Source organism: Anguilla anguilla, chromosome 8, assembly GCF_013347855.1.
Source record: "Anguilla anguilla isolate fAngAng1 chromosome 8, fAngAng1.pri, whole genome shotgun sequence".
Taxonomy (NCBI): Eukaryota; Metazoa; Chordata; class Actinopteri; order Anguilliformes; family Anguillidae; genus Anguilla; species Anguilla anguilla.
Window position 1 is genome coordinate 42,553,362 of NC_049208.1, and position 22,515 is coordinate 42,575,876.

The window sequence follows — 22,515 nt, forward strand, 5'->3', positions numbered from 1 at the left end:
ACGGGAATTCCCAATGGTTGATTACGGATTATTTATTATTATTATGATCATTACATATTCTTAATGAAATTGGCACGCTTGTTAACCAAGCAAATAAATTAATACAGTTTGAGATTGATTGTTATGCAGGCTACGTTGCGATTTAAGTTTATGGTAATTCTTGAAAGCGTTTACTTTCTCACGTATTTACGAGTTAACGAAATATTACCAAATTAACAAACTGAAAAAGGTCTCTCACCAAAGTATTCACTTAACCCATAATCAACAGTCCTGAACAAACATGAAATACACGATGTAATCCCACTGTAGACTGCGAGAGCTACTAGGAATATATAGCTTTTACGCAAGCCTTTGCGCGACACAAACGGAACCAGTGGAGACACCCTACGCGCCGCGTCGTGCTGCTTCGCCGTGCTGCTTACGCGACGCGTGCGGTGGGTGCCCGGCGTAATCAGCGCCGATAATTGTTAATTGTTTAATTGCGCTGATTGCCTCTGATTGCTTTCAACAGTGAGCCTGGGGTTTTTTAAAAGCCAGACCGGAAGCCGGAGAGAAAAGGATCACCGATGACAAGACGGCTACGCAACTGTGATAGTAAAAGTGTCTGTAAAAACGTATCTCTGAATAAAATAGCACGGAAGTGTGAGTTACGGAAACGGTCAGTCTCCCGTGAGTGTGTTTTAACTAAGAGGGGTGGCACTCACTTGCCACAATTTTGGATTTGTTTCTGGACCGTTAGCTACTTCAGACAAAATTATGAATATAAAGTAATCTAAGATAGTATTATAAATGGTACAAATGTATTGCTTCATTTAAGACATTTTTCTAGTCTCTGTGGTGTTCACATCTGGAGTTATAAAGCTTTAAATAGGGTAACCCCTAAATGGGCAAGGATTTACAGGTACTCTAGTGGGGGAGTGGTTGGGGTGGAGTTAACTAGCTATTGTTCCCACCCATTATCTCCCTGTGAGAAGTGTGAAAAGTTCAAGATCTTTCAAGGGGATTTTCTCTGCTACTTGATTTTAGGAGTACCAACATTCAAATAAGCATATCCTCTTCAACGATTTCAATGTATGACACATCATTTGAAAGCTTATAATCTGCACTTTCGTAATCTGTAAAAAACTGAAAAGTGACCTTGCCCTACTTGAGGACCAAAACACCAGCACCTGTCACAAATAGACTTTCACACAATATTCAGTTCAAACCAGTGGCGTCACTGGGGTTGGTGACACCCGGTGCAGTCGACCGTTGGTGTCACCCAATGTTGTCGACGGGGGACGGTGGGGTGCTGTTGGATGTTGTTGACCGGGATTATGCATTCAAACGACAAAGCACTTCTGGTCACATTAATACCGCTAATTAAATTAACTGGCAGTAAACTGCATTGGAGAAATTAGCTGTTTCAACCCGTCGCTAAACAAAACAGTCATTTAGGTGTCAAATTACACTAGAGAGCCTTCTCTTTCATAAGCTTACACTTCATAGGCATGTCTCGCATAAAGTACAATCTTCTCCCCCTCCCTTACATCCTTCGGTTCAGCACAGCACATCTTTTAAGGGAGGGGTGAGAGGTACATTTGTAATTTTCCGATTACTGTTATTGCTATGGCAAAGCACTATTTTTCTCTCACAAGAAATACCCCAAAAGCAGGCATGCCAAGCTTGTAGCATCATACCCAAGAACACTCAAGACTGTAGAAACCCAACCTCAACAAAACCAAACTAACTTAAAGCTAAAAAAAAATGTTTTTTAAAAAATCCTCATCTGAGGAACCCAACATTCACCCCTGGCGTCTCTCGCGTTCTCCCTCTCACCTGCCTCCTTAAACCTGCAAGCTCATTAGGGCAAACACGAAACAGCTGCGCCACGCCCCCAACTCCCGCGACCGGCGAATCGGCTTACGCCCCGATCTGCATGTGCACCCAGACTCCAATAATCAATCCCCCAGTAAATCCAGCACAGCTGTCAGGCTACCTCCTGACATGAACTCAATCACAATTGGTGATTCGGAATTACGAAGAAAAAAATGTAGTTATAATTCAAAAATCTGCACGAGGATGATTTTCCTGCTTTCCAACGCACTTATTATCGACCTGGTTTGCACGATAGACAGCAAAATGTAAAAATGAGCAACTCTGTATAAAAATAGACAAAATATTGGTAACATGTTGTACGTAGATATGTTGTTATCCTCTGGTGGCTATACTTTTATACAGTACTTTTACTTATTTTGCTTTTTTTTGTGCCGCTAAGTAGTGAACACGCATAGTGATTAATGGAACTGGTCCTTACTTGAGATCATATTATCAAAGTTTCCTGCCTTGAGTACTTGTGATTAATATGAGTAAGGGATTTCTAGCAATCTGTACATATTCACAGTTGTTACCGAAGTAATTGGAAGCAAAATAGCCATGAGGAAAGTGGGTGGAAACTGAAGCGACGTTTGCACAGTGACACTTAATTGTTGTGACGTTCCAAGCGTGTTCCAAGTCTAGACAGTTTATCATGTGTATATTAAAAGACTTGCATTTTATATGACTATATATGAAATAAATACACTAGCATTTGAGATGGTCGATAGCCTACATACACTCCCCCTCCCCACCCCTCCCTCCAAGGGTGGTCGATAATAGGTGCTCTCACTATTTTCAGTATTTCTCCTAGTTAGATATTTTTACAATACAAACTAAAAATAAGCCTAAGATTCAGTGAAGAACAGAGGGTCTTGCATCATCCTTGCATTGGTCAAAGCATGTGTGATGCAACCATTCCTATGATATTACTTATGTTAAATCAATGAGTTTATGTGAAAGATGCTTAGAGCCATGCCAGTATGATGCAAAATGCTGCATAGCAACTGATTTATTTTCAGGATACAGCACAATTAGCATTTTCTTCAGTTTTATTGATAGCAGTGCTTTAATGTGTGCCATATCTTTCTGTAGTGTAATTTCTAAGATATTCTGCCAATGCATGAATGTAATATTACAATATATTAATGCAAAAGGTTAGCTGTGGGAATATTAGCAGATCAGTTTGGAAGGCAGTTAGTGATTCCCACCTCTCCTCCCCATGGCAAATAAATGTATGTTTTTCAGCACATCTACACCTGATAGCATCAACAGGATTGGTTTGATTAATCTGCTGAGACAGTCCAACAGACAAACAGATGAAGGCGTTGTTTTCTCAATCTACTTCTTGCATAAATGGAGTAATCATAAGACTCTGTTAGAACCTCTGTAAGTTTTTTCATCTTTAATGATGCTCCAACTCTCCATGGTACCCTGCTTGTGCACACAATCATGGTAAATGATGAAATCACAAGTTCCTTTGGGGGTGGGGGGCATATAATTTGCTGTATGTACGGATTAATGATGTCCCACTCGTATACAGACAACCTTACAGAGGCCGCACAAAGGCTGGACAAACATCAGTTTTTTTCTCAGATTTAGGTCACATCGGTGTAAGAAATTAGTAATTGTTTGATTATTGTAAAATGGGGGAGAGGTGAAAGATTAAAAGGCACCTGTTTTGGTTACTCATTTATTCAGTCAGTGATTAATTTGCTATTTTTGAGGAGTCATTCCCATTATAAACTAATTTTTTAATCATTAAAAATAACTCAATTTTCACAGTGTCAAGACTCACAGCTTGCAGTTGCAATACATTTCTACAGGATCTCATTTTTATAATTAGCACAACCTACTCCATGCCATCAAAGCAAAAAAAAAAAAAAAAAGTTAATAGTAAATAGCTGATAGGAATAAGTATTCCCTAAATGAATTCAGGAGCAAAAAAAAAAAATACCTTGACAGGTTGCAAAATTGTTGAAAGGCTACTGTTTGTCTCTGTAAGGTCCATGAATCATAATGAATTCCAAGCAAGGATTCAGTTGTGAAGATGTAAGAATGTCTCCTTTCTGTACATGCAAAAATGAAACCACAGATTTGATTGCTATACCCTATTTAGATGAGAGCCATTAGGCCTAAACCGAACCTTGCCTGTTGGCTGAGATTTGGCCTTATGGCATCTCTGGATTAGATGTGGCATCTGGGGCATATCTCAATGGTGGATGTGGGCCAGATCTGGGCTGCGAAAAGGTTTCCTGTAGAGCAGCTGGATGCAAGCGTGAAATATTTATAATCTGCACTTTTTTCTTTTCTATTAATTTGGACTATTAAACAGTTAGTTACTGAAAACTGCATTATCTTTTCATTTTACAAGGCAATTACATTGAGGGCACTTTTGATGCGCTGTGGGCAACAGGTTCATCTCTGTCGACCGAACCCATATGAAAGTATACACAATAAAGCCATATCAATATCAAGCTCTAATGCAAAAAAAAGGCACTAAACTTAAAGTAACACCTTTCCACTGGCAAAAAATCTAAATACTACCAAATTTATACAAATGGGCATGTCTTAGTTAGATCATTCCAAAAGTATATCAGTAATTTTTGCAGCATTTTAGAAAATAAAGTTTTTGAATGAGGGGAAATCAAAGATAGGGGCAAATAGCCATTTCTGTCAGGACCACTGTCATCAAAGTAGAACTTTATTGACATTAAAGGCAATACAGTTATGTTTGGCGGTATGGCTCTGTTCTGGAGCTCTCCCGCCAACCACGCAGCCCACGTGGATAAGGCCGGGAGGCCAGCAGCCAAACCCCCCTAGAGGGGTACACACAGAACAGATCCAGCAGCAAAGCAAGTTCTTAACACATAGGGATGGAGCAATGCAATTTCTTAACACATAGGGATGGAGCAATACAAATTCTTCACACATAGGAATGGAGAAATGCAAATTCTTGACGCATGGGGATGGAGCTGGGGTGGTGGAGGGGATTTACGAACCAACGGGCAGCGCTTGCATGCAGGAGGAGCAGCCGAATGAGTAGAGGGAGGCTGTTTAAGTAGACCGCCCTGTTAGTGAATGTACTGTGATAGGCGAACATCACTCAGCTGAGCCATCAGCTGATTCAGCCGGAGAGCTTGACTCTTGTGGCCTGCCAGAACAACGCGATGCTCCATATGTGTATATAAATAAAAATAATGATCAATTCTTACTTATTTAGCAACATACTACATAACTCAAGTAGAGCCTTTGCTGCAATATTGGATTTGTCATCAAAATGAATTAAATAAATATCAACACACATTTAATCTATAATTATTATTATTATCTAATTATGAAAGTCAGTAGGAGCAAGACGGAATACATGTGCATGAATGAGATGGAGGACAGTGGCATGGTGAGGATGCAAGGAGTAGAGGTGGCGGAGGTGGATGATTTTAAATACTTGGGGTCAACTCTTCAAAGTAACAGGGAATGCGGAAGAGAGGTGAAGAAGAGAGTGCAGGCAGGGTGGAGCGGGTGGAGAAGAGTGTCAGGACTGATCTGCGACAGAAGAGTACCAGCAAGAGTGAAAGGGAAGGTGGCACTGACGAGAAGACAGGAGACAGAGCTGGAAGTGGCAGAGTTGAAGATGTTAAGATTTTCATTGGGAGTGACGAGGTCGGACAGGATTAGGAATGAGTATATTAGAGGGACAGCTCAGGTTAGACGGTTTGGAGACAAAGTGAGAGAGGCAAGATTGAGGTGGTTTGGACATGTGCGGAGGAGAGATGCTGGGTATATTGGGAGAAGGATGCTGGAGATGGAGGAAAAGAGGAAGGCCAAAGAGGAGGTTCATGGACATGGTGAGGGAGGATATGCAGATGGTTGGTGCAACAGAGGAAGATGCAGAGGACAGGAATAGATGGAAACGGATGATCCGCTGTGGCGACCCCTAACGGGAACAGCCGAAAGAAGAAGAAGAATTATTCAGCATTAAATGTTTTTTTCTGCTAGCCCATATCAAAACTGGCTTATTAATGTACATACTGAATATAATCAGCTACTGTAAAAACGAATCAGGAAGCCATAATTAAAAACAAAACAACAATATATAGAATGCATTAATTGCGGATTAATTAAGTGAGGTCCTTAATTAAAGGACCTTATTGTTATTTTTTGACCAACTGGGCCATGTATCACAAAGCAGGATTCCTGAGTTAGCTGGATAACTACAGAGAGTAAAACCTGGAACCCAAATCTGGAACATATACTGAAATAAAAAGAGCAGTTTCAGGTTTTACTCAGCACAGTTACCCGTGAACTCTATAATCCTGCTTCATGAAATACCCCCCTGATGTTGTTAAAAGTGTAAACATTCCTTATTCCTAGTATTATTCGAGCATGACTTTTTAATGAAAAGCATAACTTTTTAATGAAAGAGAACTTTGAACTTTTTGAAAGTATAAATTTTATACACAAAAAAAACTTGCTGAGGTCCAATTTGTTAAATGCTCTCTTCTAACAAAGTTCACTTAAAAACTTCCCTCATGAGGTTGTGACACAGAACCAAAAGAACATGGGTAGACAATGATAGGGAGGAGCAAGGGATGAGCAAAGGAGGGAGCAGAATTATTTGGGGTTTAAGCCCGTTGGGTTAATTAGGGTTTTAAGCACATGGATAATTTGGTTTTAGTGTGTCAGGCTAATCCTGTATTGTTTTCCTATGGTTTTACTGTAAAAGATTTTCTCCTTAAATCTATTCAATTTCCTGTGAGACAAGTCAGAGACATAAAACTTAGCACACTTTTCACAAACATGTTAAATAAAGACACTCTGAAATATCATCTGTCAGAAATGCAAGATAAGAAGCAGGAACTGGGGTGGATTACCATTTAAGATGTGAGTGTGGGTCTACGTGTGTCAGAGGGGGTTGTCCATCCTCCTTCCCCCTTCTCTCTTTCACTACTTAAATTTCTTTTAGTCAGCAGTCAGTTTAGAAAACTTTCAAAGAAGAAGTATATAACAGTTAGTTGGAAGTGGGTATCTGAGTCCTGCATGTAGGTCTGGCATTCTAAATTTCATCTCTGGTTCTTCTGGAATATACTGCTGTCGTTTGGTTTTTTTAAATTTTGGACTACTTCAGGACAAATGAGCTGTGTTTTTCATATTTTACCTTCATGACTGCCCATGTCTGCAACTTTTTTAAACTGTTGAACCTTATTTTTAGATTAGACATGAATATTTATATAGTTTGCTCTCCTTATCTACAAATTCAGCGATTTCATGAGTGTTCAGTATTCAGACTGCCGGATGTCAAATGAGGGTGTTTACAATTAAAACTGCTGGGTTCGGAAAATGAAACATATTTCACATAATCCTCACCTTGATGACATTAATGGAGGTTCCAACCGAGCTGCTTTTGAAGGAGAACGGGAGTCCTTCCTTCAGACATATCCAGACCTTGAGGAACAACTGGAGTCCTTAAATTGTATCAATAAGGAACAGTATATAATACTACGTACCCGTGCCCATCACCGACCGATATAATGGCTGTCATAACCCAATGTTTCAAGTTTTTTGCGGCCAACACTAACCAACCTCTACATTCACCCCCGTGGTCATGTAGCCCAAAGCATGCAGGTGAAAAAGTGGAGAGACTGGGACAACCCTGTATGGCCTCCTGCTACGGAAATAGTGCAGCAGCTTTTCCAGAACATCTTAAACGCCATGATTGCCAAGGGCAAGGGCCAGGTACTGGTTGGACTGCATGGGGGACAAAACCCAGCCAAGAGATATCTGTAGCTTCACCCCTGCAGAAGACATGACTCCACCCCACAATACATCAATACAAGAAGAATGGCTTGGCCAGAAGATTATATATGTGAAGAAGTTAAGACCTTCAGAAAGTAAAGGAAGCGACTGGTTCCATTTCTCAGTATCGGTAGATGTGGTTTTCCACCACCTGCCTAGGCTCATTTTTATTGGTCTGCAAGTGCTGCAGAAAATTTGTGTTTAGATTCAGAAATTCGCAACAAGGTGCAAACTTTAGTTTCCGTAAAAAGTAAACAAGAGTTCCAAATTTTAACTGCAACCATAATTCAGATAAATTAGTCAACAACTACATAGGTAAATTAAAATGAAGTAAAATGCAGTTTAAATTATATCATTATATAAATGCTTTGTCATACATAAAGATAACTTAATTCCAAACTATTTAATATTTAATGTTCTTTAATGATGTGAAAATGTTAAAACTTATTGGAAGTAATTAGTACTACTGTGATAGAAAACAAGCCTGCTTATTGTGTTTAACTATACGAAATGTATTTTTATGTGTTTATAACAAAACTATATATGTAACTAATTGTGCAAAATGGAAAGGTACTAGAAAGGAACGACCTTCGAGGAGGAAGACGTGTGGATGAGGTGAGGGAGTCAGATAGATAAAGTTCTGAGAGTCCCGCCAAGTTTCAACTGCAACAATTTTTGATACAAAGCTTGCCACAGGTGTCTGAAAATGTCATAACTATGTAAACATGAGTTGAAGGATACTTCGTAAATGGAGTAAAATTCATGGTTAAAAGTACACTTTCTATAAGCATATAATCAGGTGGTATATTTATGACCATTGCTCGCAAAATCATATCCTAATCAATAGCCTGTGTGACTTTCTTGAAAACTGCATGTATTGTGTATGTCAAATGAAGACAAGCTGTACAAAGCAGGATTGTACGCAAAGGCAGACAAAGAAGTTAGATTAAGAAGGGACACCCTCCCGTGCCGTGAGGCGCCAGGAAACTAGGTGTTTCATTTGGGTTTCTGGAGTGAAACAAAAAGGTTCTCAGGAAAGCAGAAAGTTGGTATGGCTGGGGGAGTAAGAAAGTGTCATGCCAGGCGAATCACCTCATAGAAAGATAGCTTACGGAAAGATATAAGAGGCAGAACTTGTAAACAGAAGTTTGAGACACTCTTCTCGAACTCTGTGATGAGTGCTTTAACAGTTTCTTCTCTTTGGCCCAGAAAATTATATTTCTGAATTACTCTGCGACCTGACTGAGTTATTTACCTCCATTGAAGGTAAAATCCACAACACTACACAACAGGAAAACTTTATTGGCTCATTCTGCCCACAAACCACCATGAAAATGTCTTGTACTTCTAAATGGACCATATTTTATTATATTATATAAAAAAAGACAAGAAAGGAAAACAGTAGCATTTTATCAAATTATAGGAACAATGGATTGTCAAGAGTGAAAACAGATACAAAGTTTGAAAAAGACAAGGAACTTTAGAAAAGAACAACTTCTTACAGGGAATTTAACTTTTTTTTTTTTACGTTTTAGAACAACTTTCTAGGAATATTCCTATGTACGCCCTTTAAGGCCTTTATAGTCCCCTGTACATTTGTAATGAAGTTTAAAAACTGTTATAATGACATCATGAGGGCAATCAATGCTATGTTGGGTGTGTTCGACACTGCAAGCAGAGGGCTTTTTGATAATCTGTGTAAAGGAAGGATGAAAAAATTTAAACTGGTTTATAAACATCACATTCATTTGACATTCATCGGAGATTGTTAGGTTTCCCGTTCATGCACATTCAACATAGAAGACTCTGAGTCACATATTCTAAGTGTTAGTATGAGTTTAACAGACCTCTGAAACCATGGATAAAAAAGAGCATAAATGATTGGATTGATGGAAGAATTCAAGTATACTAGAGGTGCTGTAATTAAAATTGCAAGATGGACAGATTTGTTCATAAAATAGATTTCAAGGAATGCACATACATAATAGGGTACTAAACACAGAAGGAAGACTGCCACTAGAATTCCAAGGGATTTTGCTGCTTTCCTTTCAGAGGCCATAGAACCATGATCATTTTTTGGGCACTTTCTGACACTCTTAATTTTATTTGCATGCTTTTTAGCAATAGCAAAAATTTTCAAGTTTATAATTACAATCATTGAGCATGGTAAAACAAATACAATTATGAAGTCAACAATAGCCCATACTTTATTTACTCTAACAACACACTCACCACATGTGATGTCTGCTTTCATGTCAGGAATATTTCCATTGAAATAAAGAAGCACCATATTGTAGATTAATGAGTACAACCACAGTATGGCTATCACCCTCAAAGTTACATTCACTGTCATTTTCATGGAATAGTGAAAAGGGTTGGAGATAGCAAGATAACGGTCCAATGCAATTAAAGCTACATTATAAATTGATATACAAGTAAAGTAATATGCTGCTACTTTAAAAGTTGTGCAATACAAAATATCAAAGCACCTCCATGGATCTATCCACATAGTAAAATAGAGGGGCATCACAATTACCCCAACAAGGAAGTCCGCCATGGCTAAAGACATCAGGAGGAAATTAGTTGGTGTCTGAAGCTGCTTGAAGTGACAGATGGAGATGATCACAAGCAAGTTTCCACACACGGTCAGTGAGACAACTACCGCTACAGACATATACAGCAACACATCCGCTGCTGTTGGTGAAGTTTGCAAACAAGAAAAGTTTGAATGGACACAGGGTGTCTCTTGATGCTCTTCTGTGAGATCCATGAAAGAAGTGGTTACAGTTTCATTGAACAATGAAACGTTCTGTCATTATACTTAATGTAGGCTATCTAAAAAAAGAATATCCTTCTGTGAATGTGCATAAAAAGTGTAGCATAATGTAGCTTGCTGGTCTTGCAGAGTCCTTTTGGATCATCAAGTGCAGTAGGAGCACATTTATATACAGGGGTTACCATCGTATTTTTTTTTTTTTTGGGGTGGTTGTCTGTGAATCCCCATCAGATTAAATTACATTTATTTGTACAGGGGGTTGTGTTAGGAGACCGAGATCATAACTGGAAAAAGTCAGTGATGTAATCAAATAATAAAATCAGAGCAGGGTTCAAGACGAAAGAGCTTTCAATTTAACACTGGTGGATTAACTAACAGAGTGGATTGCATGCAGTGATTTGAATTATCTAAGAGTTCATGGAAAATTAAGGCAAACATCTTTAAACACAAGTTCATTCAGTTCATTTACATACATAAAAATTCTAGACCTGGTTTACATAATTCCCATATTAGCGAGTATAAATTCACTATCACTGAAGCACTCAGGCAAATTAACTATGTTGACAAAAAAACTAAAGCGCTGAGCACATACAGATTACAATCAAAATAAGCCCTAAGAAGAGAAACCTATAGCCATTAAAATTACGAGAACCTGAACTGCTACAATGGATATGAATATTCAGGTAGGGGATGAGAGGAGAACCAAGATGCAATGGAAGAAGTGGGTGTTCAGTTTAACATTTTGCACCTGAAGGTACACAACAATTCTCCTGTCCTGACCACCATGGAAAGTTGATTCTAACATTGGAGGCCAGTGCAAACATGCCTTGTGACTGGCAGCAGTGACTATGGAGGGAGCGGATAGTCAGTATAATGGAGCTGTTCTGCTGTTCTGTTAACTACTCGTTGGCTAGTGTAATTTGGTAGTTGCAGTGTGTTTACATGTTTCTGTGTATAACAAAACACGTTTGCATGTGCGTTGGATCATTTATTCACAAGAAAAGATTGAATGCATTTAACAATTGTGATCAAAGCTAGTCATAGTGCTACCAACCCTGTAATACTCACTCAAATATATACAGTATCAGACGCGTCATGCCCATTCAAGCTGGGGGGGCACGTGCCCCACAAGATTTTTGATATCTGGATTTTTTATATTTTTATTTTATTATTATTATTTTTTTTAATAATATGTAGTTATGATCATTTTATATTATGAGTCAAAAGTATTCTTCTAATTATGTCACAGATCGTGACTCATCCTGCATACCAGCAGAGTTGACTAACTTGGGGTATTTCCATTAAGTCAAAATCCTGTATAATCCGTGCCAAGAGAACCAGGTTTGTTGCTGATAATGTGAAAGTGACTGGTGATTACTGCTACTGCTGATAATTGCCAATTGATTCCCAAGTATTGTGGCTCTGTGCAAAACACAAACGTAAAAAAATAAGACACAAAAACAGCTCAAGTGCAAATCACATAAAAATGAATGCCTCTGAAGTACAAGTGCCTCTATAGTGCAAGAAATACGAAACAAACAAAAAAATGCAACTCTCCACCTGAAATTTTCCACCGATGCGTGAAATGGTTATTTACTTGATTGTACTCTGTTGAACATCATAGGCATGCATGAGTACTAAATGAAGGGCTCCTTGCCTTGGTGTAAGTGGTACAGCGTGAACTAAATTACAATTTGTGATTCGGAATTGGGGAGTTAAAAATGTAGTTGCTTTATAAATTCTGAAACCGCAAAAGGATGATTTTCCCGCTTTCCAACTCAAAAGATAAAATATTGAGTGAGAGAACCCATTCTTGACAGGATAGACAGCATGATAGAAAGCAATGTAAACATATTTGCAACTGTATATAAAAATAGAAAAAATATCAGTAACATGTTGTACCTAGATATGTAGAAAAGTTTTTGTTATCCTCTGGAGGCTATTTGTTTCAGTACTTCTTTTTTTTTTCGTGGTAAATATGTTAGAAGTCTCCCAGCGCTAGCATTAGCTGCTAAGGGATGTGTACGGACCACCCATAGTGATTAATGGAACTGGTCTTTACTTAAGATCATATTGTAGAAGTGGCTTGCCTTGTGTATTTAAGTTTAATATGAGTAAGGGTGGTCTGTATCAGGATTTCTAGCAATCTGTACATATTCACAGTTGTAACCAAAGTCATCGGAAGCAAAATAATCATTAGGAAAGTGGTTGGAAACGGAAGCGATGTTCGTGCAGTGGCACTTCATCGTTATTAAGGAGTGTTCATGTTCCTAGGGTGTTCCAAGTCTAGACAGTTTATTGTGTGTATTTTTAGACTGGCATTTTATATTAATATATACGAAATAAATACGCCAGCATTTGAGGTGGTCAATAGCCTACATGCCCCCACACCCCTCAAGGGTGGTCGATAATTGGTGCTCTCACTGTATTTTCAGTATTTCTCCTAGTTGTCTGCATTAATTGATATTTTTACAATACAAACTTAAAGAAAGCCTAAGATTCAGTGAAGAACAGAGGGCCTTGCATCATCCTTGCATTGATCAAAGCATGTGTGATGCAACCATTCATATGATATTATTTATATTGAATCAATGAGCTTATGTGAAAGATGCTCAGAGCAATACCAGGATGACACAAAATGCTGCATAGCAACTGATTTATTTTCAGGATACAGCAGAATTAGCATTTCCTTCACTATTGTTGATAGCAGTGCTTTAATAAAAAATGTCATATAATTTCTAAGATATGCTGCCAATGCTTGAATGTAATGATAGACAAAGTATTCAAGGAAAGGTAGCCTGTTAGCTGTGGGAATATTAGCAGATCAGTTTTGAAGGCAATTAGTGATTCACACCTTTCCTCCCCATGGAAAATAAATGAATGTTTTTCAACACATCTTCACTTGATAGCATCAACAGGATAGGTTTGATTAATCTGCTGAGACTGTCCAACAGACAAACAGATGAAGGCATTGTTTTCGCAATATACTTCTTGCATAAATGGAGTAATCATGAGACTCAGTTAGCACCTCTGTGTGAGTTCTCATTTTTAGTGATGCTCCAACTCTCCATGGTACCCTGCTTGTGCACACAATCATGGTAAATGATGCAATCCTTTGGGGGGTGGGGGGCAAATAAGGATAAGAATTGATGATGTTCCACTGATATACAGACAACCTTACAGAGACTGCACAAAGGTTGGATAAACAGTTTTTTCTTCTTCTCAGATTTAGGACATCTGTGTCATGGTTCTGTGTTTCTGTCTCTGTTTTTCCTTGTTGGGCCGCCAGATGGCGGCACTTCTGTTTTGTGTCCTGCTCGTTCCCTTGTTAATTGTATTATTGCCTTCAATTATTCTATCATTGTTCCCACCTGTGTCTTGTTATCCCCTCCTTTTCTGGTTTGATTGTTCTTTGAGTTCACCTGTGTCTTGTTACGCCTGTCTATTTAAGTTCTTTGTCCCCTTGACTCGGGTGCTGGTTCCTTGAGTTTGTTTCTGACTTGTGCTTGTTCCAGTCCTGTATGTATCTTCTTGTGTTTCCTTTTATGTGTTTGCCTGTGTGTTCCACATGCCTGTGTTCTGTTCTGTTTTTTTTTTTGTTCTTAAGAATTTTGAGTTTGTTGTTTTGCCCTTCGTGGCCCTGTTTGCCTTTTCTTGTTGTAGTAAAGTTCTTGTTTCTATCTATCCTTTTGAGTTTCGTGTGTTTTTTCACTCTGCGCCTGGGTCCTAACCCCCTGAACCGTGACAACATCTGAGTAAGAAATTGGATATTGTTTGATTGTAAAATGGGGGAGAGGTGAAAAATTTAAAAGGCATCTGTTTTGGTTACTCATTTATGCAGTTAGTGATTAATTTACTATTTTTGTGGAGTGATTCCCAATATAAACTCTTTAGTCATTAAAAATAACTCCATTTTCACATTGTGTCAAGACATTTATACAGGATCTCATTTTTATAATTAGCACAACCTACTCCATGCCGTCAAAGCAAAAAAAAAAAAGTTAATAAATAGTTGATAGGAATAAGTATTCCCTAAATTAATTCAGGAGCAAAAAGAATACCTTGACAGGTTGCAAAATTGTTGAAAGGCTACTGTGTGTCTCTGTAAGGTCCTTGAATCATAATGAATTCCAAGCAAGGATTCAGCTGTGAAGATGTAAGAATGGCTCCTCTCTGCACATGCAAAAATGAAACCACAGATTTGATTGCTATACCCTATTTAGATGAGAACCATTAGGCCTAAACTGAACCTGGCCTGTTGGCTGATATTTGGCCTTATGGCATCTCTGCATTAGATGTGGCACCTGGGCCATATCTCAATGGTGGATATGGGCCAGATCTGTGCTGCAAAAAGGTGACTTTCAGAGCAGCTGGATGCAAGCGTAAAATATGTATAATCTGCACTTTTTTCTTTTCTATTAATTTGGAGTATTAAACTTGTTAGTTACTGAAATCTTTTGTTTTCGAATCAATTACATTAATGCGCTTCTGATGTTCTGAGGGCAACAGGTTCATCTCTATGAACTGAACGCATATGGTTTAGGTTTTTATTTTTATTTTTTCAAAGTGTCATGCACCAAAAGGTGCCCAGCCCACATGGGCTTGTAAGACTACAAAAATAAACAAGAGCAATAACATAGCATAATGAGAGCGAAAGAACAATTGTAATATAATTCCATTCATGTAAATTAATATCAGCCCAAATATGAACATAATCCTGCTCCTTAGACATTTACAGCTATAATACATAATTTAGGCATATCTGGGGCACAGCCTGTGCCTTAAACACATCAAACATAAAGCGCCCTCGCACGCTGTTGGTAAGCATCTAACAAAAATTGAGCTAGGTGAAACACTTTGTCTAAACAGGTAATGAAGTCTACATTCATCAGATATAGAAAAATCAGGACATTCAGTAAACATTTTAAGGAAAAGCCTATATCTAAAATTATGATATGATAGACAATAGAACAAAAAGTGCATTTCATTTTCGACCTCTCCCAAATCACACAGGTGACACTTTCTATTCTCCTCTGGAATTGAATGGAAGCATCCAGTTTCCACCGATAGAGGCATGATACCACATCTCAACTGGGCACAAACAGACCTCTGTGCTCTGGTCAGGTTAAGGGTAACATAGTGCTCAGGGTGGTAAATACTCTTAATCAGACTGTACATTCTCAGTTTTGGTTTACACAAAATTTGTTCTGACCATTTCTGTTTATAATTTTCAAATAGTATTGTTTTAATTTGACTAACACTACAAGATAATTTATTCCTAAATATATATTGAAGACCTGCCAAGCTCCCTTGTCCAAGGATAATTATTTGAAAAATCCCAACAGAAAATTTGTTTGGTAAGTCTATTATTGGGCATATTGATTAATCTGTTCCACAGTCGCAACATGTCACCCTTAATGCGCACTTCACATGGCTCCCATCCCATGTCACCACATACTGCAAGTTTTGGGGCCATTTTATGCACACCCAGAAAACAGCGCATAGCTCTGTTCTGAACTGCGTCACACTTTGTTTGCTTACAATAACCCCAGACCCCTGCACCATAATCTAAAATAGGACAGACACAAGATTTATACAACTGTGTATAGGTTTTATAACCAAGATCCCTACATAGTTTAACCTTATTAAGGACAGCTCCCAGTGCCCTACCTGCAGAGTCCGATAAAGCTTTTATTCCTTCTTCAAAGGTAAGATGGTCATCTAAAGTAAGTCCTAAGTATTTGTAATATTCAGTGAGTAACAGAGGTGTTGAACCAAAATGAAATTTAAACTTGGTCTGTAGCTCTCCCTTCTTCCTAAAATGCATAACCTGAGTTTTATCTTTGTTTATCTTCAATCTCCATTTGTTACACCAACAACAAACAATATTCAACAAACTTTGCAGATCATTTTCAGTCTCTGTAAGAAGGACTATATCATCTGCGTATAGAAGAGTGCCGATGGTAAAATCACCCAATCTAACGCCAAAAGCTGCTTGATTAATTTCTAGTACTAGATCGTTTATATATATAGCAAACAGCGTGGGAGAGAGCACGTCCCCCTGTTTTACACCAGATGGGGTTGGAAACCAACCTGTTCTATGGTCATTGACCTGCACACATGCAACTGGGGTTTGATAAAAAGCTTTTAAGGCGTTATAAAATTTACCATCTATACCAGATTTTAGTCATTTGAAACTGAGAAGGTAATGATTTATGCAGTCAAAGGCTTTCTGAAAATCTATAAAACAACTAAAAGTAGGCTTCCCTTCTTGTATTCTAGCATGATTTATAGTAGATAAAGAATATATGTAGTCAATACAAGCTCTAATCTTTCGAAAGCCATTTTGTTCGTCTACCAACAGACCAAATGTTTCTAAACAACAATACAGTCGCTCATTAAGAATACTAGAATAGAGTTTATAAACGTAACTGAGAAGACTTATCCCCTTATAGTTCAAAGGAACTCTAGGATCATTATTATGGGACTTAGTGATTGGTTTTATTATAGACTTATGCCAAGCAGAGGGGACCAGGCTATACTTAAAGCAAACAGAGAAAAGATTACATCAAATTTTAAATAAACAGGGTAGTTTCAATAGTTCATTTGGCAGATTATCAATACCAGTTGCTTTTCTCAGTTTGAGCCCACCAACTGCCCTTTTAACTTCCTCTTCAGTGATATTAGCATTTAAGTACTGATTGAAGGAATAAGAATTCTGCTGCATATTAGCCTCCATAATATTTTTTAAGATCAACTATCCTTGCAAAAAAACAATTGTCCCACTCAGCTGGGCAGTTACTTCCAGAAAATAAAGAACCAAAATCTGTTTCCCATTTTTTCAGAACACAATCAATAGCAAAGATCCATTTTCCAACACCAGTTCCATTGGGATGGATTTAACTCTTTTTAGGCCCAAATTATTTATCATATGAAAGTATACACAATAAAGCCCTATCAATATCAGAATCTGATGCAAAACAAGAGCACTAAACTGATACTAATGCATTTCCACTGGCAAAAAATCTAAATACTACCAAATGTATACAAATGGTCAAGTCTTAGTAAAAGTATTCCAAAATTACATCAATAATTTTTACATCATTTTGGAAAATAAAGTTGTCTTAACCCAGTGTGACATCCCTGGGAGGGAGATGCGGCAGTGCCAGGGAACACCGTTGTCTGTCACATGGAGAGAGAGAGCACACCCACACACACATGAAATCAAATAATCAACCCTCTTCACCCTTCCCCCTCACTGGTTCCGGGCAAAAACAATAAACTAAAACAACAAGCTAAAATAACAATGACAAAAGAAAGTAAAATGGTGCGACCACTTTCCCGTGCGCCGCCCATAGCTGACCCGCCTTCCCGGCCAGGTCCCATTCCTCTAGCATTCCAGCCGAGGATTCCTTTCTTTTTAATTCGTGCTCAAACAAAAACGAAACGATAATCATAACTGCCCTCTCGGTGTTAGCTCCCGGTCTCGGCCCTGAACTGTGGAGAGCAGCACACTTTTAAGCACCTGGGCTGATTAGCTAACACATCCTAGGTGCGTGAGCTCTCTCCACCAACCGGCGCAACCGAGACCAATCCGCCTCTCCGGTGGACCGAATGCTACAAAAGTCTTTGAATGAGGAGAAATCAAAGACAGGGGCAAAAAGCCATATATATATATATATATATATATATATATATATATATATATATATATACATACACACACACAATGACAATGAGGTTGAAGTGCAGATTGTCGGCTTTAATTTTCATACATATCAGATGAACCGTTTAGAAATTATAGAACCTTTTGTACATAGTCCCCCACAATTTCGGGCATCAAAAAATATTGGACAGTTTAACATAATGTAGAATAATCAGTTTTTGATGTTGCTCTTAGATTTTCTAACGGACAGAATCCAGCAGGATTTGGTGAATGGACATGTGTCCAACACCAAGGTCTCAAATACGGGATCACCCCAGGGTTGTGTCCTGTCCCCCCTACTTTTTATTATGTATACAGACAGTTGCATGAATTCTAAAGAGGGAATCTATCTTGTGCAATTCTCTGATGACACCGCCCAATTGCCTCTTCTTCAGGGCTCAGAATCAGATCATGGTTGTACCCTACCTGCCTTTATTAAATGGTGTGATGATAATTTCCTCGACCTTAATGTATTAAAAACAAAGGAATTAATCATTGATTTTAGGCAGAATAGTGACAAACCAAAAGCCAGCATTATACATGGCGTGGATGTTCAAATTGTTGACACATATAAGTATCTAGGAACAGTGTTCGACTCTCAACTCAAATTCGATGTAAACACAGAGTCTGATGTCAAGAGGGGACAATAAAGAATTCACTTAATGCGGAAGCTTAACTCTTTTTGTGTATGTGATACTATTTTGTCATTTTTATCAATCATTCATTGAAAGTCTTTTAACTTTCTCATTTATTTGCTGGTTTAATGGGTTATCTGTGAAGGACAAGAATAGCCTAAATGGTATTGTGAAAGTCTGCTCCAAGATAATTGGAGCTCAGCAAAGAGACTTGTGCTCCCTCTGGGAGAAACAGGTGGCCCAGAAAGCAAAAGGAATTATCAGCCAATCTGACCATGTTCTGTCCAGCGAATTCACTGTAATGCCCTCAGGCCGGTGTTATAATGTGCCCCTTAGGAGAACAAACAAGTCCTTCATTCCTTCCGCTATCAGGCTACTAAAAACCGACAGTAGTCATTTTAAATGACTGCTACATTCTTTTAAACTCGGTTATTTATAGGGAACTATAACAAAATGTTTTATTTTATTTATTGCTGCTCGTTGTTTCCTTGTATCGACCCATGTACGTTGATCTGTTGCCTCTGACATGTAACTACCTTGTCTGTGAGTTTCGGAGTTGTGTGTATGGACTGGGTAAGCTGCAAATGAATTGCCCTTCTTGGGATCAATAAAGTTGTCTGAATCTGAACAGAAATATAAATGCAACACTTATCAATTTCAAAGATTTTATTGAGTTCAAAGGTAATAAACGTAAATCAGTCAACTGAAATAGATTCATTAAGCACTTATCTATTGATTTCATATGATTGGGGATACAGATATGCATTTGTTAGTCACAGATTCCCCAAAAAAGCAACATGTTCTCATTCCCAACTCGTCAAATATTGCAGCTTGGGCAAGGGCCCTTCTCGTCACTGTTCGATGCATTGGAAAGACTTGGGCGTCTTGGGTTGACGAGTGAGGTAGCCCATTGAATTGAATTAGCCTACCACTTTCGCGGATTTTGATGCTATGGACAGACAGTAACCTGAACCTCAGCGCAAATTCGGAGCTCGTATTTGTAAACAATCAATACTATTGTGACCTATTCAAATTTAATTACTTAAAATCACATACACATATACCGAAATGTACCAGAAATTACTTCAATCAATCAATCAATCAATCAATCAATCAATCAAACTTTATTTGTATAGCACATTTCATACAATAAGTGCAACTCATTGTGCTTCACTGAAAATAATTGCAAAGAATAATGAAAATAATTAAAAAGAATTATTTCAATTAGAATTAAAAAGAGAGAAAGGGAACAAACAAATAATAATAATATTCATAATAATATAAATAAATAAATAATAAATAAACTTCATTTTAATACTATAGGCTAGCTTACCTAAGGTAGCCCATTGACTACTATTGAATTACCACTTTGGCGGATTTTGACGCGGAGAGACAGTAGTCTGAACCTCAGCGCAAATTCAGAGCTCCTGTTTGTACACAATACTATTGTGACCTATTCAAATTTAATTACTTAAAATCACATACACATATACCAAAATATATCACAAATGATTTCATTTTAATACTACAGGCTACACAGAAAATTATTTTTAAAACATCAGCATAAACCTAGGCTAATGCATGCTGGGTGGTAATCCATAGGTAATCCAATACACTCCATGTTTATTTGGAGTGTATTGGATTACCTATGATCAACGTTTTTTAAAATATAACAGACATGTTATTATTGTATTTTGTTCAGCGACCATTATTTAATCTCTTTCGAGGCTGGTATGATTGGTTTACTGCCTGGAAAAGGTATTTCGGTCCCCTTTTGCCCTTTTGTGGAAAATTGAAGTCCAATTCCAAATCATGTTGGCCAACGAAGAATGTTTGTGACAGTGCTTTGGGACTCCGGCTTCCAAAATAATGCCCACAAAAAGGTATTTGAGACGATGCCAGCAACCGGCTGTCCTCCGATGGATTCAATACTTAACTCTACCGATGGTAAGAGACCTCTGTAATTTTTCAATCTTAGCATTGATTACTTTGTTTATTGAAAGTACTCTATTTAAATAAAGTTTTTTTTTTTTAATCATGTGGCAAATTGGACATGACGACGTCATCCCCTGTGACGATCTCACTTCTGCCTATCCCGCGATAAATAACGTCAACGTTACCAATAGCTAGCTAACTTTAGCTAACTAGCCAGCTAATTTGGCAGTCAACTTAGGTTTTCCTAAATCCAAATCATAGAACGGTTGAAACAGGCAGACCATGTGTTGTTGTTGGTGTTATGTTTACAGATACGAAGGTGGCAATGTTTTAATGTTAGCTCGCGAGCCATCTTGTTAGCATCTAGCTAGGTATAACCATAACATAAACATTTGCTTGTAATGTATTTACTTGCAGTTGCAGAGCAACAATGATGACATTGGAAGATGAATTAAAAGCAGCAGACGCGCTGCTCGAAGAATTGGAAGGGCAGGTTAGTAACAGCTGCCTTTTTATGCTTTTTTTATTCAACAGCTATATTTATGTTATCATGCACTGATGATTAGTGCCATGATTGTTACCAGCGATAGTGTGCCAGGTCTCTATGTTAAAACAATACATTTTTACTCACCCTAGCAGTTGTAAGAGGTATTCAAAGATGCTGCTTGAGGAATTGAAGAGCCAGGTTGGTTACAGATGATTGGTTCATTTAATTCAATGGGTATATTTGTGTTATTAAAGAGACAGCGAGCTACTGGCCAATTACATAACGGCACGCCATCCTTACCACATAATATGAATCTCCAATGTTAGAGGAAGATGCTCAGAAAAGGCATGTCACCCACTTTTTAACATGCAGTGATGATTAGTGCCATGATTGTTACCAGCGATAACAATACTCTTATGTTAAAGCTATACATTGTAATCAAAGCATACACACAACAAACTTTTGTATTGTTTGTCATACACCTAACAGGACAAGACCACCAATTCCATACCTCTACCTCCAGCAATAACAGTGCGTTGGAGGAAAAGGGATGTGAATGGAGATGTGGTTGCCTAACGGCCAAACTCCTCTAGAAGGATGGGTCAAAAAAAGGGTCAGCGAGATTAGTGTTATATAATTTCAAATCTTCCTCTAGCCAGGGCCAGCGGCCAGCATAAGTGCGCAGTAGATAGTGTGATAATGTACCGGTACAGTAGATCAACATGGTATGCATCTTTTTTTATGTATAGCTGCTAACCCTATTGAAATTGCATATACAATAAGTAAATGTAAAATACCTGTGCTCTATAGAGTACGGAAGCCCTAATGGATTCACACATTTTATTTACCCTGTTTTCCCGTGACAACGAGTTAGGGTAAACAGAGTAAATAGAATGTGTTAATCCACAACCTTTTAGGGCTTCCATGATAGAGAGCTGCAAAATTGTACAGTATCATGATGTAATGATAATGTATTAAGCACCCAAGCTGTGCTTAAACCATATAACATTTTGATAGGATGTAGTTAATAATGTTACAATGTGTGTTACAGAAATCATTGTATTTAATAGCATAATCTGATTTTGTGAACTTTGTTATTTACTTCAAATGCTGACCATGGTGTGAACTTGCCCATATGTTGCAAGTGTTGATTCAATGTTGTTTTTCCATTACAGCTGGTCACAGCCGTAGGCCTGATCCTACCTGCCTTGCTCCTGACACAAACTGTGGGGAGACCATTGCTCCTGAGACTGTTGGTATGTACTTCACTGTGCCATTTATTGGTCTGAAGCAGTATGCTCATATAATTAATATTATTAATGATCTT

At 38.1% G+C, this 22,515-nt stretch overlaps 1 protein-coding gene across 1 annotated transcript; it reads right to left on the minus strand.

Moving 5' to 3' along the window:
* Positions 1-9,012: 9,012 nt before the first annotated feature.
* On the minus strand, positions 9,013-10,547 carry LOC118234545 (trace amine-associated receptor 13c-like). Its single transcript, XM_035431138.1, has one exon. It carries the CDS (start codon positions 10,418-10,420, stop codon positions 9,419-9,421), a length of 1,002 nt encoding a protein of 333 aa, XP_035287029.1. The 5' UTR covers positions 10,421-10,547; the 3' UTR covers positions 9,013-9,418.
* Between the last annotated feature and the right edge of the window lie 11,968 nt (positions 10,548-22,515).

What these genes read in the sequence shown, in the direction of transcription:
- LOC118234545 (XM_035431138.1), bottom strand. Translation starts at nt 10,420, where the DNA reads ATGGATCTCACAGAAGAGCATCAAGAGACACCCTGTGTCCATTCAAAC.